Below are 17,848 nucleotides of genomic sequence, written 5' to 3'. Positions count from 1 at the left end.
AGGAGGAGAAGGAGGAGGAGGAGGAGGAGGAGGAGGAGGAAAAAAATAATAACGATGATGATGGCAATGATAATAACACTGAGGAGGAGGATGAGAAGGATGATTTGATAACTCCCTCTCCTCCGCCCACCTTTTACACCTGTTGAACCTTACCTGGCGGCGTCCTGCGCGGCTCTCTGCAGCGCCCCCGTGACGAGCGCCCAGGTGAAAGCCACACAGATGACCAGCCAGGCCCAGGACGCGCCCCACGCCCCCAGCAGCCACGCCCCCACCACCACGCACACCAGGGGGAGGAGCACGCCGCTGCCCGTCTGGGGAAGAAAGGGGAATGGGTGTTGTTGTTGTTGTTGTTGTTGTAGAAGTAAAGTATTAGTAGTAGTTTTGATATCCTTATAAACTACTACTACCACTACTACTACTACTACTACTACTACTACTAATAATAATAATAATAATAATAATAGTTTAAGTACTACTACTACTACTATTGCTACTACTACTACTACTACTGCTGCTGTTGCTACTACTACTACTACTACTACTAACTCGTTAACTCCTTCGCCCTGATCCACTTATTCCACCTTTTTCCACATCCCCGCCTAATTCCAAGAACCCTTACCGTACTTAATTCCTCATTTAGTTATTGCCTCCTTCTCTCTTCCTCCTCCTCCTCCTCCTCCTCCTTTTCTTATTTCTTCTCTTCCAAACTCTTTCTTGGTCTGTTTTCCTTTTTTTTCCTTTTCTCCTTCCTGCCTCTCTCTTTCTTTGTTGACTTCCCTTATTTTCCCTTCGTCTTTTTCTTCATATCTTCCTCTCCTTTCCTTTTTTTCTTCGGCATTTCCTCAGCATCTTTCAGTCTTTTCTCTGCAAACCTCTTTTTTTCTTTCCTCTCCTTCCTTCCTTCTCTTCTTTGTTCCTTATTACTTCTCTTCCAAACTCTTTCTTGGTCTGTTTTCCTTTTTTTTCATTTTCTCCTTCCTGCCTCTCTCTTTCTTTGTTGACTTCCCTAATTTTCCCTTCGTCTTTTTCTTCACATCTTCCTCTCCTTTCTTTTCCTTTCCCTTCCATTTTTCTTCGGCATTTCCTCAACATCTTTCAGTCTTTTCTCTGCAAACCTTTTTCTTTCTTTTCTTTCCTTCCTTCCTTCCTTCTCTTCTTTGTTCCTTCATTCCTTCCCTCTCCCCATTACACATCCAAGCAGGAACTTTCGCAATTTACCTCCTTTTTATCTCTCTCTCCAAATTCTCTTTCTCTCCGTTCACTAAGCTTTTCTCTCCTCTTTTTTCCCCTCTCCACTGCCTCTCCTCTTTCTCCTTCCTTCCTTTGTAATTCTCACTCTCTCCTCTCTTGCACATAATCTTCCTTTCCTCCGTCCTTCCTTCCTTCCTTTCTTTCTTCTTGCTGTTCCCTCATCTTCTTTCTCTCCATTATTCGTTCTTTCTCTCCTTCCTACCATCCTACCTGTTCTCTTTTCCTTCGCCCATGCATGCAATCTTCCTTCCTTTCTTCTCAGCTCTTCTTCTTCCTCCTCTTTGCCTCTCCTTTCTCTTTTTTCCCTCCTTTCTTCCTTCATTCATTTTCTAACTTTCTATCTCTTCGCCATGAACAGGAACACACTCTTCCTTTCTTCTTTCCTTCCTTCTCTGTTATTTTTTCCTCTTCTTCTTCCTCTTCTTTGCCTCTCTTCTCTCTCCTTCCTTTCTTCTTACCTGTTCTAACTTTCTCCCCATCTTCCCTCCTTTGTTTCTTGCTATTCTTTCCTCTTCTTCTTCCTCCGCTGTCTCTTCTCTCCTCCTTTTTTCCTCCCTTCCTTTTCTAACTCTCTTTCCGCCCATGCACACAATCTTTCCTTTCTTCCTTCCTTCTTGCTGTTATTCTCTCTTCTTCTTCCTCTCCATTATCTGCCTTCTCTCTCTCTCTCTCTCTCTCTCTCTCTCTCTCTCTCTCTCTCTCTCTCTCTCTCTCTCTCTCTCCGCCCATGCACACAATCTTTCCTCAATCTTCAACTTCAGTCTCGAGGGCAAGCTTTGGCTCCTTTTCTTCGTCGTCTTCTTTCTCCTATCCAATCCACTCTTCTCTCTCTCCTCTCTCTGTCTCTCTTTATATCTTTTATTATTACTCCCCTGCCTTTATCCCTCTTTTCTTTTCTTTTTCCTCTTCGCTTTCTTTTTCTTCCCATCCTTGTTTCCTCTTCTTGTTCTTTTTTTCGGTATTATTCTATATTGTCACCACTTTCACACCCACGAACGCCTTGGTGCTCTATGAAGGGTTCAGTGTCCATGACACATTGCCGTATTGCTTTGCCGTCGGAAATCACTCACTCTTGTGATATAAAAAAAAGGCATTGGGAGGTGAGCAGTGTTGCCAACGATCCACGCTTGGTTAGCGATTAGCCCACGCATGTGAGACCAGGTCCACCACGCGTGGTTATTTTTTTTTAGAACACGCACCTTTACCCAAAGGGTTTTGTGAAGGTTTGGGCCGGGTATAGTATTAGGTAAAGGTGCGTGTTCTAAAAAAAAAATTAATAAAAAAAATAAATAACCACGCGTGGTGGGCCTGGTCTCACATCGTGGGCTAATCGCTAACTAAGCGTAGCCTAGCATACCATTGCTAACTGGATCGTTGGCAACACTGCTCAACTCCCAATGGCCGCCGCCGCCACCAAAACAAATGTATGTAATATATGCCTTTTCACAACCATTACCACTTTTTCTTTACTTTTAAGTATTTCCGCCTTCTTATTATGGTTAACCCTTAAACGGGAACGTGACTCCATGTGGAGTCACGACTTCCTGGTTTTGAAAGGCGCGCTATTTTTTTCACTCGCGCCTTGCTACAAAGCTTCTGTGGGAGAGTCGATCGTCAGTGTGTCATCAGACCTTGAGGGAAACAGATGTGCTCCACGCTGGAGTTGCTCCTTCTATCTTAAGTAAGGGCTGTGACGCCAGCTGGACCCACACCGTCCGTTTGTGTAATTTTTTTTAGGGGGGACAACATTGTTTATAGGCCTGTATATGTGATATACAGGGCCTTAGTACCTATACCTCATGCTAAATATGTTCTGTGGGACTTGATAAGAGTTCTCTGGGAAAGCAACCGCTCGTAGTGATAGGTTTCGCCGGTTGTTCATGCACCAACTTGCCATGGAAATGGCAAAACCATGTGCTATGAAGAGGCTGGATAATCCTAACCTCAGCAGGACACTGGTGACAACTATCAAAAGCTGCTTCAACATTGTTGAAATTCAAGTCCAGCAGCCTACACCACCATCAGGCAAGAAAAGGTGCCACATTTGCCCTTGGAAGACTGCAAGCAAATGTAGAACAGTTTGCGCAAGGTGCAACAAGGTAACCTGTCAGCGACACTATGAGATCTACTGCACAGACTGCCAAGATATGTAAATAAATGTTTGTATATTCATGGAAAATATATTTTGTATTTTGATCATAGGAAATTTTGCTGGTATGCATATTCTGTTTATTTACTTGCTTATTTACAAAAAAAAAATACAGATATTATCCTTTTCAGTTATTTCTAATGTTATATTCAAGGAATGTTATTATCATAAATTACTGTGTGTGTATGCATTTTGTGTTTATTTATTTATTTACATGTTTATTTATAAAACCACATGCAAGAATTGTTCATTTTCATTTGGTCAGAGCACCACATTTGGATTGCAGGATACACTTTTTACACCATTTACTTGAAAGAGCAACCATTTTAGTTAGAGAATATTAAATTTTCTTACTTTTCTTCTCGAAGGATTCTTGTTTATACATTATATGGCAAAGTCACTATTTTTTTCAATAATTTTTTTGTAATAAATCATGAAAATTAAATATGACCATAAATTTCCTTGTTTTTACTTTCATTGTACTACAAGAAGTTTTCTTTTTCAATTCTGATGCAGTGTAACTCAATAAAGATGATCCATATATATATATTTTTTAATATTTTTGCAGTGGGTCCAAATGGAGTCACGGCTCCACTAGTGTGAGTCAATTTGGGCGCTACCGTTTAAGGGACATGTATTTCGTCCCTTAAGTATAATATGGAGGCGTAATATCGAATTTTGGAGGCGCGTAGTGATACTCAATAATTACCCTTATATCACAAGAACGAGTTATTTCCGACGGCAAAGCAATACGGCAATGTGTCATGGACACTGAACCCTTCATAGAGCACCAAGGCGTTCGTGGGTGTGAAAGTGGTGACAATATAGAATAATACCCTTTTTTTTTCCTCAATTCTTTCTCTCAAATGTTTTCATTACTCCCTTGTCCTGCTCTTCTTCCTTCTCTGCCTCCCTTTCTTTCCTTCATTCTCTACTCCCCTCCCCTACAACTACCACTACTACTACTACTACTACTACTGGTACTACTACAACAACTACTACTGCTACCACTACCACTACTACTACAACCACCACCACTACTACTACCAATACTTCCTCCTCCTCTTCCTCCTCCTCCTCCTCCTCACCTTGGACCCCCTGGCGATGACTTCCTTAAGGTCATCCTCGAGCAGTTGAGAGGGGCGCGGCTCCCCCTGCAGCGCCTTCGGCAGTCCCCGGTAGAGGGCGTGAGGTCCATCCTGAAGGTGGTGGTGCTGCTGGGGGGAGTGGAGGGTCGCAGCGGCGGCGGCGGCAGCGGCGGCGATGGAGGAGGAGGAGGTGGTGGAGGCGGCGGCATTGTGGTGGTCCTCAGGCAGCTGGTCAGACTCGTTGCCGCAGCATTCCTCAGGCCAGAGACGCGACCCTACAGGAGGAGAAGAAGGAGGCGATGAAGAAGGCAAAGGAGGAATGAAGGAGGCGAGGAAGGATGTGAGGATGGGCTAAGTAAGGGGAGGAATGAAGGGAGGAAGAAGGGGGTGAGTTAAGGAAGGTAGGAGGAGGAGAAAGGAATGAAGGGGGGAAGGGTTGATGTAGGGAAAGGAGGGAGAAGGAAGGAAGAAGGAAGGAAGAGAGGAGGAAGAAGGGGAGGGATTGTAAGGGAGAAGGAAGGAAGAAGGAAGGAAGAAGGAAGGAAGAAGGAGAAAGAAGAAGGGGAGGAATTGTAAGGAAGAAAGAAGGAAGAAGGAAGGAAGAGAGGATGAAGAAGGGGAGGGATTGTAAGGGAGAAGGGAGGAAGAAGGAAGGAAGAGGGGATGAAGAAGGAGAAAGAAGAAGGGGAGGAATTGTAAGGAAGAAAGAAGGAAGAAGGAAGGAAGAGGGGATGAAGAAGGAGAAAGAAGAAGGGGAAGGATAGAAGGAGGCAAGGGCAAGGTTGAGGATGGGTTCAGAAAGGGAGAGGAATGACGGTGAGGAAGAAAGAGGTGAGGATGGGTTGAAGGAGGGATTCAATTAACTTTCCTCCCTCCCTCCCTCCCTTCCTTCCTTCCTCCAAAACTGAGGTGGAGAGGAGAGAAAGGGGGGGGGGGGTCAACCTGGAACGAATCGCAATATATTAAAAGGAGTGCTCTCTCTCTCTCTCTCTCTCTCTCTCTCTCTCTCTCTCTCTCTCTCTCTCTCTCTCTCTCTCTCTCTCTCTCTCATACACACACACACACCTGTCAAAACAATATCATTTCGTATTCATAAGAAACTGACGAAGTTAAGCCTGATTACATAACGTCTCTCTCTCTCTCTCTCTCTCTCTCTCTCTCTCTCTCTCTCTCTCCTGTCAAAACAATATTATTTAGCATTCATAAGAAAACGACGAAGTTAAGCCTGATTACATAACGTCTCTCTCTCTCTCTCTCTCTCTCTCTCTCTCTCTCTCTCTCTCTCTCTCTCTCTCTCTCTCTCTCTCTCTCTCTCTCTCTCTCTCTCGTTTTATAAGAGGAAGTTTGAGAGGATAAATTCAAACAGAGCTTTTCAAATGTAAATGAAATGAGTGTTTGTAAGCCTGATTTCTCTCTCTCTCTCTCTCTCTCTCTCTCTCTCTCTCTCTCTCTCTCTCTCTCTCTCTCTCTCTCTCTCTCTCTCTCCGTGACACACACACACCATCATGGATTTGTACCTAATAAGCAACAGAAAAACAGAGCGATTACATTCTAACCTATATTCGTCTCTTCCTCCTCCTCCTCCTCCTCCTCCTCTTCTCCCTCCTCCTCCTCCTCCTCCTCCTCTTCTTCCTCCTCCTCCTCCTTCTCCTACTCTGTTTACTGCTATACTCGTCTTTCCATCACCATTCTTTTTCCTTCTCCTCCTCCTCCTCCTCTTTCTCCTCCTCTCTCTACTGTTTCAATCATTTCACCCATCTTGTTCTTCTTGTTCTTGTTCTTTTTGTTCTTGTTCTTCTGGTTCTTCTTCTTCTTATTGTTATTTTCCTTTTATATTTTTCTTCTCCTTTTCCTTCTTCTTCATCTTCCTCTTCCTCTTCTTCTTCTTTTTCTTCTTCTTCTTCTTTCTTCTCCTCCTTCACCTCCTCTTTCTCTTCCTCCTCCTCTTACTCCTTTCAAATACCATCAACACCCATTGCAAGCCATTTCCATTTAACACACACACATGCACCAGCCGCCATAACATGCTGACTGAGGGGCCATCAACAACCGTAGTGGTGGGGGGGAGGGGGAGGGGAGTAAGGGGGATGGGGGGGGGAGATCCACGACATAATCCTCAGTGAGTGGTCGTAAACAAAACATCATTGGAGGGAGAGAGAGAGAGAGAGAGAGAGAGAGAGAGAGAGAGAGTAGTTCACGAGGAAAGAGAAAAAAAATATATACGTGGAAAGGAAGAAAGAAAAGAAAAAAAGAAACGGAAATAAAAGATACAGTTAAAGAAAAATGAAAAAAAGTGAGCGATATAGGTTGAGAGAGAGAGAGAGAGAGAGAGAGAGCACCATTCCGACCTACTCTTGTGCGCTACAACAAACAAAACAATAAAAAGAAAAGCTACGTATTGTATCCTTCCTGAGAGAGAGAGAGAGAGAGAGAGAGAGAGAGAGAGAGAGAGAGAGAGAGAGAGAGACACACACTGACCCCTTGAATATGAGAGAGAGAGAGAGAGAGAGAGAGGGGGGGGGTATACCAAGTGGGCGGGATGGAATGTAGGAAGGGAGAAGAATACAGATGAAAATAAAAATCATAAAAAAAAAAAACAATAATAAAAACATGAATCTGTCACGAACAAATTGAAAAAAAGGAAAAAAGGAAAATAAAGAAGATAAAAATACGAAAAAAAGGAAAAGAAAAGATTAAGAATAAAAGGAATAGAAGAGGAAAAAAAGAAAACGGAAAAGAATAAGAACGGAAAAGAAGAAAAAAAGAATGAAGTGAATGAAATAAAAAAGTAAACAAGAAGGAATAAAAAGGTAAAGAAAGGAAATGAAAGGAAAGGAGAAAAAGGGGAAAGGAAAATAAAGGAAAAGGAAGAACTAAAAAAAAAGAGAAGATAAAAGACAGGAGAAGGAAAGCTGGAAGGAGAGGAAAGAGAGAGGGAGAAGGGAGAGAAGAGGATGATAAGAAGAGGGGAAGGAAGGGAGATGAAGGGAGAAGAGGGAGGCAAAAAAGATAAAAAAAGTAGATACCGAGGAAGAGAAAAAGGGGGAGAAAAGAAAGAAAGAGGGATAGAAAATAAAGAATAGGGAAACATGGAAATTTAAAAGGGAGAGAGAGAAAAAGGGAAAAAGGAAGAGAAGAGGGAGATAAAGGAAGAAGAGGGAGGCAAAAAAGATAAAAAAGTAGATACCAAGGAAGAGAAAAAGGGGGAGAAGAGAAAGAGTGATAGAAAATAATGAATAGGGAAACATGGAAATTTAAAAGGGAGAGAGAGAAAAAGGGAAAAGGGAGAGAAGAAGGAGATAGAGGGGGAGAGATTGAGTGAGAGAGGGAGGGAGGGAGGGAAGGAGGAAGAGAGGGAGGGAGAGAATGATTGGAGGTGAAAGCAGTTCTGTGGATGCCGGAAAGAGAGAGAGAGAGAGAGAGAGGGGTCAGATCGATGTGTGAGAGAGAATCAAGGGAAGCATGGCCCATCGTAACCAGCCTTTGTTTCGAGGGTTCTCTCTCTCTCTCTCTCTCTCTCTCTCTCTCTCAAATCAACTGCACCAATCTTTCATCATTTTTTTTTTTTTTTTTTTACTTAGGGACGCTTCAAAAGATTGGTGGAATATATTAGTTACAAAAATCCTTCAATCTTTTCTAGTTTTTTTTTTTTTCATCGTCATCCCAAAATTGAGTCACCTTCCATAACACCTATCCGTCTTTCCCCTCTTCGCCTTCCTCTTCTCTCTCTTCCTCTTTCTCTTTCTCTTCTTCTTCTCTCTTCCCCCTTTCCTCCGTCATCCCTCTTCGTCTTTCCCTTTCCTCCTCTCTTTCTCTTCCCCTTCTCTTTCCCCTTTCCCTTCTTCCCCTTCATCTTCTCTCTTCCTCTTCCCCCTCCCTTTAACCTTTCTCTTCCTCTTTTCCTTCCTCTTCACTCTTCCCCTTCATCTTCTCTCTTCCTCTTCCCCCTCCCTTTAACCTTTCTCTTCCTCTTTTCCTTCCTCTTCACTCTTCCCCTTCATCTTCTCTCTTCCTCTTCCCCCTCCCTTTAACCTTTCTCTTCCTCTTTTCCTTCCTCTTCACTCTTCCCCTTCATCTTCTCTCTTCCTCTTCCCCCTCCCTTTAACCTTTCTCTTCCTCTTTTCCTTCCTCTTCCCTCTTCCCCTTCATCTTCTCTCTTCCTCTTCCCCCTCCCTTTAACCTTTCTCTTCCTCTTTTCCTTCCTCTTCACTCTTCCCCTTCCTCTTCCCGTTTCCCGTCCTCTTCCTCTTTAATCTTTTTCTTATTCTTCCCCTTCCTCTTCCTCTTCAGTCTTTTTCTTATTCTTCCCCTTCCCCCTTCCTCTTCAATCTTTCTCTTCTTCCCTTTCCCAGTCTCCCTGCCCTTCCCCTTCTTCCTCTTCCTTTTCTCCCTCCTCTTCCTCTTCCCATTCTTCTCACTTCTTCCTCACACCCTTTCTCTTCCATTTCCTCTTCCCCTCTCTCCCCTCCTCCCCCTTTCCCTTCACCCCCGTTACCCCACTTCGATTCCACCTCCAGTGTTATTGCCAGCTAAAAACAACAACAACAACAACAACAACAACAAACAAAAAATAATATAAAAAAGGCTTATAAATTTGATTCCTCGCAATCCATTACCAAAGATTGATTTTCCATTACCAGAAATTGTGTTAAAGAGGGATTACTAATGTATTTATGTACCTCACATCATCATCATCATCATCATCATCGTCATCATCATTAGGAATTATTTAGTGCATTGTAGGATATTAGTTAGACCTTTCCCAACGTCCTCCTCTTGTTTATTTATTTTTACATCTTACATAGTGCAGTTTGATACAAATCTCTCTCTCTCTCTCTCTCTCTCTCTCTCTCTCTCTCTCTCTCTCTCTCTCTCTCTCTCTCTCTCTCTCTCTCTCTCTCTTCTTTTCATTCTTTTTTTTTTCCACAAAGTCATACATATTCAGTTCTGTGTGCTCTCTCTCTCTCTCTCTCTCTCTCTCTCTCTCTCTCTGCAATCCCATCCCAATACAGCAGACAAAAGCGAGAGCGAGCGAGCGAGAGAGAGAGAGAGAGAGAGAGAGAGAGAGAGAGAGGTGACGCAGGTATACCACTCACCTTTCTTCGACCCCCCAGACGCCGCGGTGCTGGTGAGGGAGGTGGTGGTGGTGGTGTTGGTGGAGGTGCTGGCGGTGGTGGAGGTGGTGGTGCCGCTGGTGGTGGAGGAGGTGGAATCGTGGTGGTGGTGGTGGTGGTGACGGCGGTGGAGGTGACGGTCTAGGAACCCCCTTGGCATGGCTAGCTATCCTCCACCTCCTCCACTTCCTCCTCCACCTCCTTCTCTTCTCCTCCTCCTCCTCCTTCTTCTCCTGTTTATCAAATCCTCTCTTCCTCTCACTGTATCCTCCTCTTGTTTTCCCCTTCTTCTTCTTCTTCTCCCTCTTCTCCTCTTCTTCGTTTCCTCCACTTAGCATGAATTGGAGGTAGGTTTTTTTTTCTCCTCCACCTTCTTCTTCTCCTCTATCATTGTTTTTGTTTTTGTTGTTTTTGTTTGGTCTATTATCACGTTGTTTTTCTTTTTTTCTCCATTTTTATCTATTTTTGTTTATTTTTTTCTTTCTTTTCTTATTTCTGTTTTCTTTCTTTTCTTCTTTTCTTTCTTTCTTCTTTTCTTTCTTCTTTGTATTGTTTATTATTTATCTTTCTGTAAATTTCCTTTTTTTTTGTCCTTTGTAAAAAAACACGATTAATAATTATGTTTTTCTTTTCTTTTTTCATTTGTTTTCTTTCTTTCTTCCTTCGTTTCTATTTTTCTTTCTTTCTTCCTTTCTTTCTTTTCTTTTGATTCTTTCTTTCTTTCTTTTTTCTATTCTTTCTTTCTTTATTTATTTTCTTTCTTCATTCTTCCATTTTTTCTTTCATCCATTCTTTCTTCCTTCCTTTCTTTTTCTTTCTTTTTCTTTACTTTCTTTTTTTTTTCTTTTCGGTTCGGTAACTTTATCTTATTATTCTTATTGTCGTGTTTTATTTATTCTCCTTAACTTTATCGCTGTTACGCTTTCTTTCCTTCTTTCTCTTCGTGTTTGTTGTTATTAGGTTATCTCTCTTCCTCTTTGTCTTCCTTCCTTCCCTTCCTTCTCTCTCTCCCTTTCTTTCCTACCCTCCCTTCCTTCCTACCTTCTTTTCTTCTATATCTTCTTACCTCCCTCCCTCCTTTCCTTCCTTTCTCTCTTCCTTCCTTTCCTTCTTCCTTCTTTCACTCCCTTCCTTCTTTCTCTCCCTTTCCTTCCTTTCCTTTCTATCTTCCTTCCCTCCCTCTCCCTCCCTTCCTTCTTTCCTTTCTTCCCTACCTTCTTACCTTCCTCCCTTCCTTCCTTCCTTCCTCTCTTCCTGCCTTCCTCCCTTTCTTTCCTTCTTTCTTCTTTCTCTCCCTTCCTTCCTTTCCTTCCTACCCTCCTTCCTCCTCTCCTCCCTCCCTTCCTTCTTTCCTTTCTTCCCTACATTCTTACCTCCCTCCCTTCCTGCCTTCCTTTCCTTCTTTCTTCTTTCTCTCCCTTCCTTTCCTACCCTCCCTTCCTTCCCTTCCTTCCTACCCTCCTTCCTAATCCCTCCCTCTCTTCCCTATCATTTTCCTTCCTACCTGCCTCCCTCCCTTTCTTTCCTACCCTCACTCCCTTCCTTTCCTCTCTCGCCCTTCCTCTCTCCCTTCCCTCCCTCGAACTAGGCCATAAATTTAGGTAACTCCAACCTTATATTTATTACTTTCTTTCTTTCTCGTTTTGTTCTTTCATCTTTCTCTCTCCCTTCACAACCTCTGCCCTTTCCTCCCTCCACTCCCTTCCACCTTTGACCTCAGCGGCACTAAGGTCATTTCACTCTCCACGGGGTCGAGGTCACCGGGTAAGGCAGTTAATATACTTGTCTTTCTGTCTGTCAATCTGTCTGTCTGTCTGTCTGTTTATCTGATGGGGTCATAAAAGATTCCAGAGCAGTGGGTGACCTTTTAGCTTGGGGGGGGAAGGGGACTCTCTCTCTCGCTCTCTCTCTCTCTCTCTCTCTCTCTCTCTCTCTCTCTCTCTCTCTCTCTCTCTCTCTCTCTCTCTCTCTCTCTCTCTCTCGGCTGGGGGATAAAAGGTTTTGAATGCAGAAATTAACTGGAATCTCTCTCTCTCTCTCTCTCTCTCTCTCTCTCTCTCTCTCTCTCTCTCTCTCTCTCTCTCTCTCTCTCTCTCTCTTAGGGAAGTAGAAAAAAAGTATAGATTTTATGTCGGTTTAAATCATTCCAATTAGAGAGAGAGAGAGAGGAATAAAGGGACGAAAATGGAGTAAAATTGGGAATGCTGTCGAAGTCCCCTCCACCCCCCTCTCTCTCTCTCTCTCTCTCTCTCTCTCTCTCTCTCTCTCTCTCTCTCTCTCTCTCTCTCTCTCTCTCTCTCTCTCTCTCTCTCAGGAAGTACCAGACCATTTGTTGTTTACTTCAGTGATTGGACACAATTTACTCTGGCCCCTCGTGTGTGTGTGTGTGTGTGTGTGTGTGTGTGTGTGTGTGTGTGTGTGTGTGTGTGTGTGTAAGCTAGTGCGTGCATCAGTACCCAAACACACCCACCCACACCCTCACACACACACACACACACACACACACACACACACACACACACACGTTAAGAATAATAATATAGTCAGTAATGTTACATAGAAGAATTTAGAGAGAGAGAGAGAGAGATGAAACACTACACACGTCTTCGCACAAATTGGTGGAATACAAGTCTTTGCCACACAAGGCCAAAGTAATATATAGTGGCGCCCTTCCTTGCTCTCTGTCTCTTTCTCTCTTCCTCCTTCTTCCTCCTCCCTCTTCTTCCTTCTCTTCCTCCTTTCCTTCCTTCTTCCCCTCTTGATTTTTTTCGTTTCTTTCCTTCCTTCCTTCCTCTGTTTCTTTTTTCCTTTTTTATTCCTTCTTGCTCTTCCACCCTTCCTCTCCCTGTCCTTTCTTCCTTCTTTTCTCTCTTCCTCTTCATTCCTTCCCTTCTTCTGTTCCTTCTGTACTTCCTTACTCTCTCCCTTACTCTCCCATTTCCTTCCTTTCTTTTCTCCCTTCCTCCATATTTCATCTCCTTCATACTTTCTTCTTCCTTCCTCTTCTTCTCCTTCCTTCTCTCCCTCTTCGTTTCCTCTCTTCTGTCCAAATTTCTTCTGTTTCTTCTTTTATTTTCTATGCTTCCTCCTTCCCTCTCCTTCTTCTTTCCTTTCATTCTCTCGTTATTTTTATCCCTTGATATTTTTTTTATTTTTTCTGTCTTTTCTCTCTTCCTCTCTTCTTCCCTCCCTTCCCCTTCATCTACTTCTTCCTTTCTTTCCTCCCTATCTACATTTATCTTTCTTCCTTTTTTCTGTGTCTTTTCCTCCACCTCCTCCTCCTCCTCCTCCTCCTGTTATACCAAGATCTCGCTCCTATCCTTTCCTCCTCCTCCTCCTCTTCCTCTCAAAACCACCTCAACGCTCCCTTCTTTTCATGCAAACTCCCTCCCTTCATACTCCTCTTTTCAAGCTGCTTCCTTTTCTTTCTTTTTTTTCTTCACTTTTTTTTAAACTATTTGCTTTATTATCCTCGTGTTTAATCGATATCTTTCTTTGTTCCCTTCTATATTTTTTGTTCCTCCTCCCCTTCTTTCCTTCCTTCTCTATTCCTGTTCTTCCTTCCTTTCTCTTATCTTTCTCCTCCTTTTTCCAGTTCATTTATAATATTTCCTTCCTTTCTTCCTTATTCCTTCTTTTATCTTCCTTCTTTCATCTTTCTTTTCTTCTGTTCCTTCTTCTAAGTCTTCTATTCGTCTCTTATCTCTTTTTTTTATCTCGTTCTTCAATCGCCATATTTCTTTCTTTTCTTCTTTCGCTCTTTCCTTTATTCTCCATTCCTTCTCTTCTCCCTCCCTTTATTTATCTTCCTCCACATCTCCCATTCATCTTCTATCTTTTTTTTATATTATTCTGTCATTAAATCGATATACTTTTTTCCTTTCGCTCTTCCTCCCCTTCCTTCTTTCCTTCCTTCTTTCATTTGTCTTTCTCCTCCATCCATCTCGTTTATAATTTCTTCCAAGTCTTCCATTCTTCTTCCATTCATCATTCGACATTCTCCCTTTTCTTCGTTCCTCTTCAACCTTCTTTATTCTTTCCTATTCCTCCTTTTCTCCCTTTATTCATTCTCCTCCTCTTCCTGTACGTTTCTCATTTCTGCTAATTCCCCTACTAATCCTTCATCTTATTATCGCGTCTTTTAATCGATTTCCTTTTCTCCCCTTTCGTTCCTTTTCACCTTCCTTCTTCCTTCCTTTATTCTCCTGCCGTTCTACCTTTCCTCCCTTCATTCATTCTCCTCTTCTTCCTGTACGTTTCTCATTTCTTCTGATTCCCCCACTAATCCTTTATCTTATCTTCCTTTTCTTCTCCTACGTTCATTTTCACCTTCCTTCTTCCTTCCTTTATCCTCCTGCCGTTCTACCTTTCCTCCCTTCATTCATTCTCCTCTTCTTCCTGTACGTTTCTAATTTCTTCTGATTCCCCTACTAATCCTTTATCTTATCTTCCTTTTCTTCTCCTACGTTCATTTTCACCTTCCTTCTTCCTTCCTTTATTCTCTCGCCGTTCTACCTTTCCTCCCTTCATTCATTCTCCTCCTCTTCCTGTACGTTTCTAATTTCTTCTAATTCCCCTACTAATCCTTCATCTTATTATCCCGTCTTTTAATCGATTTCCTTTTCTCCCCTTTCGTTCCTCTTCACCTTCTTTATTCTTTCCTATTCCTCCTTTCCTCCCTTCATTCATCCTCCTCTTCTTCCTGTACGTTCTATTTTTCTCCAATTTTCCTACTAATCCTTCATCTTATTATCCCGTCTTTTAATCGATTTCCTTTTCTCCCCTTTCGTTCCTTTTTACCTTCCTTCTTTTTTTTATTCTCCTGCCGTTCTTTCTTTCCTCCCCTCTTCCATCCTCTTCTATCTCAGTTATATATTCACCCACGTCTTCTTCATCTTTTATCTCTTCTCCCCTTAATTCTTCCTTCCCTTCTTTCCTCCTCCTTCCATACGCGTTCTTCAAAGGGCCAGATAATGATGCTAATTCACTGTTCCCTCTCCTTGTTACAACGCCATAAGAACACATAATGAGCTGACTCGGGGCCACTGACCTCCAAAGACTTCCTTTTGTTAACCTGTCACCCTAACGATATGATGACCTGCACACCCGAACAGGGACCTCCTATATACCCTGCACTGTTACCAATTGCCTCGAACTCCTTGTTATACACTCTTGATCTTTCTTCCTTCCTCTGTTCCCTTTCCTTCCTTCTCTCTTTTTCCTTCCCTTCTTTTCTCCCGAGGGCTTAGCTAGATTCGAGTTCCACCGATGAATGTTGACAGTTTTCAACCATCACCGAAGCCCGGATCTTTATGCAAACCTAACTTCAGCGACTTCGGTCAAGAGGAGCACCGGGGGGCAGCATGGGCCAAGCAAGAGTCATACATCACGGCAGCCACTATAAATAAAATTCGCCTGCGCCACAATCGGGCTGGGGTCATCAAGGAGCCCCCTCAAGACCTAAAAAAATATATATAAAAAAATAAAATACCACTTATCTATACACATTAAATCAGAACAATAGAACGTTATTATATATTACTGCTGTCGTTGTTGTTGTTGTTGTTTTTGTTTTTGTTGTTGTTGTTGTTGTTGTTGTTGCTGCTGCTATTGTTTTTAGTGTCCTTGCTACTATCATAAGACATCCTCTTTTCCGTCAATTGTCATATTTCTTCCCCGTATTTATCCCGCTATACTATTTATTTTTAATTGGTACATCCTTCCCCTTCAACACAAACAAACAAACAAACAAACAGCAATTAGCAACCACCAGAGACCATCCGCCCACCATCTCCAATTACAGGTATCTTATTAATTAGGCCCGTGTTTTCATTTTTTTCTTGCTCTCTCTCTCTCTCTCTCTCTCTCTCTCTCTCTCTCTCTCTCTCTCTCTCTCTCTCTCTCTCTCTCTCTCTCTCTCTCTCTCTCTCTCTCTCTCTCTCTCTCTCTCTCTCTCTCTCTCTCTCTGTCTATCTATCTATCTATCTATCTGTGTGTGTGTGTGTGTGTGTGTGTGTGTGTGTGTGTGTGTGTTCGATGATATTCTTAATGATTTTTACCTGATTATTCACTCACAAATAACACTTACCAATTAGTGTGTGTGTGTGAGTGTGTGTGTGTGTGTGTGTGTGTGTGTGTGTGTGTGTGTGTGTGTGTGTTCTGGTAATAAGATTAATACGGTGAGACAAGCCCTGACAAGCGAGAAAATACACGAGGAGGAGGAGGAGGAGGAGGAGGAGGAGGAGGAGGAGGAAGGAGAGAGCAAAGAAGTGCACCAGGCATCACACGCAAAGGACGAGGAGGAGGAGGAGGAGGAGAAGAAAAAGACACAGAAGCAGAAGGAAGAGGAGGAGGAGGAAGAAGAGGAGGAGGAAGAGGAGAGAGCAACAGGCATTACGCACTTCACGCAATGAGGACGAAACGGGAGGAGGAGGAGGAAGAGGAGGAGGAGGAGGAGGAGGAGGAGGAGGACACAGACTAAAGTTGAGTTCTCCTCCCTTGCCTGGCTGCCTCTGTCTGCCTAATTCGTGCACAGACAGACAGACAGACACCCACACACTCTAAGCTATATCCTACATCTCTCTCTCTCTCTCTCTCTCTCTCTCTCTCTCTCTCTCTCTCTCTCTCTCTCTCTCTCTCTCTCTCTCTCTCTCTCTCTCTCTCTCTCTCTTCGTCCTCCTTTGTGTCCTTTTCCCCTCTTTCTTTCACCTCCTTTTCCTCTCTCTCTCTCTCTCTCTCTCTCTCTCTCTCTCTCTCTCTCTCTCTCTCTCTCTCTCTCTCTCTCTCTCTCTCTCTCTCTCTCTCTCTCTCTCTCTCTCTCTCTCTCTCTCTCTCTCTCTCTTTTTCTATTTCTTTATTTATTTGGTTTTCTCATTTCTATTCTTTCTCTTCCACTTCTCCTCCTCACCGTTCTCCTTCTTCTTTATCTTCTTCCTCCTCCTTCTCTTCTATTTCTTTATTTTCCTTCTTGATATCCTTCTCCTTTCATTTCTCTTCTTTCTCCTCCTCCTCCTCCTCCTCCTCCTCTTCCTCCTCCTCCTGTTAAACTATCCTGAGAATTTGCTAAACGATTTCCCTCTCCTCTTCCTCCTCTTTCTAATATACCCTCCCTCTCCTCCATCTCTTCTTCCTCCTCCTCCTCCTCCTCCTCCTCCTCCTCCTCCTCCTCCTCCTGTGTTCTTTTCTTGGTTAACTATCGGATAAATATTGCTTTTTTTGTCTCCCTCCTCCACCCATTTTCTTTCCTCCTCTTCCTTCCCATCCCATCAGATAATTACCTCCTATTCCTCCTCTTCCTCCTCCTCCTCCACCTCCTCCTTTTCCTGATATTGCTAAACTATTTCTGGAGTCCATCATAGGTAATTTTTTTTCTTTCTTTCTTCCTCTGTTTTTCTTTTTTTTCTCTCATTTTTTCCTACTTTTTCGTGTGCTTTTTCGTCCTTTCCTTTCCTCCTTTTCTCCTTTTTTTTCTCTCCTTATCGTTCCCTTTTCCCGTATCTAAAAAGCAGTGACATTTATCAATAATTAATTTCCTCTTCCTCTTCCTCCTCCTCCTCCTCCTCCTCCATTTTTCAGCCTCACTTCCTGCTCAACTGTCGGCTCGTATTTTTTTTCCTTCCTCTCCTACTTCCCTCCTTCCTTCCTCCCCTCCATTCTTTCCTCCATAAAATGCTTGACAATAGTTCACGTTTATATTGTTCCTCCACTTTCTTTTACCTCTCCTTCTTCCTCCTCTTCCTCCTCCTCCTCAACCATTATTCTCTTCCCTTCCTCTTTTTTCTCCTCTCTTTCTATCTTGTCTCCTCCTCCTCTTCTTCCTCCTCCTCCTCTTCCTCCTCCATTATTTTCTTTCCTTCCTCTTTTTTCTCCTCTTTTTCTTTCTTGCCTCCTCCTCCTCTTCCTTCCTCCAACTACTATATTTCTTCTTCCTCTCCCTCCTCTTCTCCAATTTTTCTTTACTTCATCCTCCTCTGTTTTCCTTTCCTTAATCCTCCTCCTCCTCCTTCTCCTCCTCCTCCCATCTTTATCTTCCTCCTCCTCCTCATTATTTTTCCTCTCATGTTTCTTCTTCTTTTTCTTCCTCCTCTTCCCCATATTATTCTTTCCTTCCCTCCTCATCCTTCTCTTTTCTTTCCCTTCTTCTCTCTTCCATTTTTTTTTTTTTTTTACTTCTCCTCCTCCTCCACCTCCTCCAATCTATATCATCTTTCCTCTTCTTTTCAACCACAACCTCCTCCTCTTCCTCC

At 42.9% G+C, this 17,848-nt stretch overlaps 1 protein-coding gene across 12 annotated transcripts in view; it reads right to left on the bottom strand.

Moving 5' to 3' along the window:
* The window catches only part of LOC126999964 (uncharacterized), a 96,752-nt gene that overhangs the window by 33,340 nt on the left and 45,564 nt on the right, over positions 1-17,848 (bottom strand). For 11 of the 12 annotated variants that reach the window (XM_050863251.1, XM_050863272.1, XM_050863282.1 and 8 more), the window contains 3 exons: positions 9,585-10,194; positions 4,489-4,763; positions 154-311 (listed from right to left, as the gene is read on the bottom strand). In XM_050863251.1, the coding sequence (XP_050719208.1) occupies positions 154-311; positions 4,489-4,763; positions 9,585-9,762 (611 nt within the window). In that variant the 5' untranslated portion in view covers positions 9,763-10,194. Of the gene's footprint in view, positions 1-153; positions 312-4,488; positions 4,764-9,584; positions 10,195-17,848 lie in introns of those variants that run through there. The other variant, XM_050863320.1, reaches the window with a different exon arrangement.

The sequence above is a fragment of the Eriocheir sinensis genome, chromosome 2 (assembly GCF_024679095.1).
Source record: "Eriocheir sinensis breed Jianghai 21 chromosome 2, ASM2467909v1, whole genome shotgun sequence".
Classification (NCBI taxonomy): domain Eukaryota; kingdom Metazoa; phylum Arthropoda; class Malacostraca; order Decapoda; family Varunidae; genus Eriocheir; species Eriocheir sinensis.
Note: the sequence above shows the minus strand (reverse complement) of the source record. Positions and strands in the feature narration are given on the sequence as shown.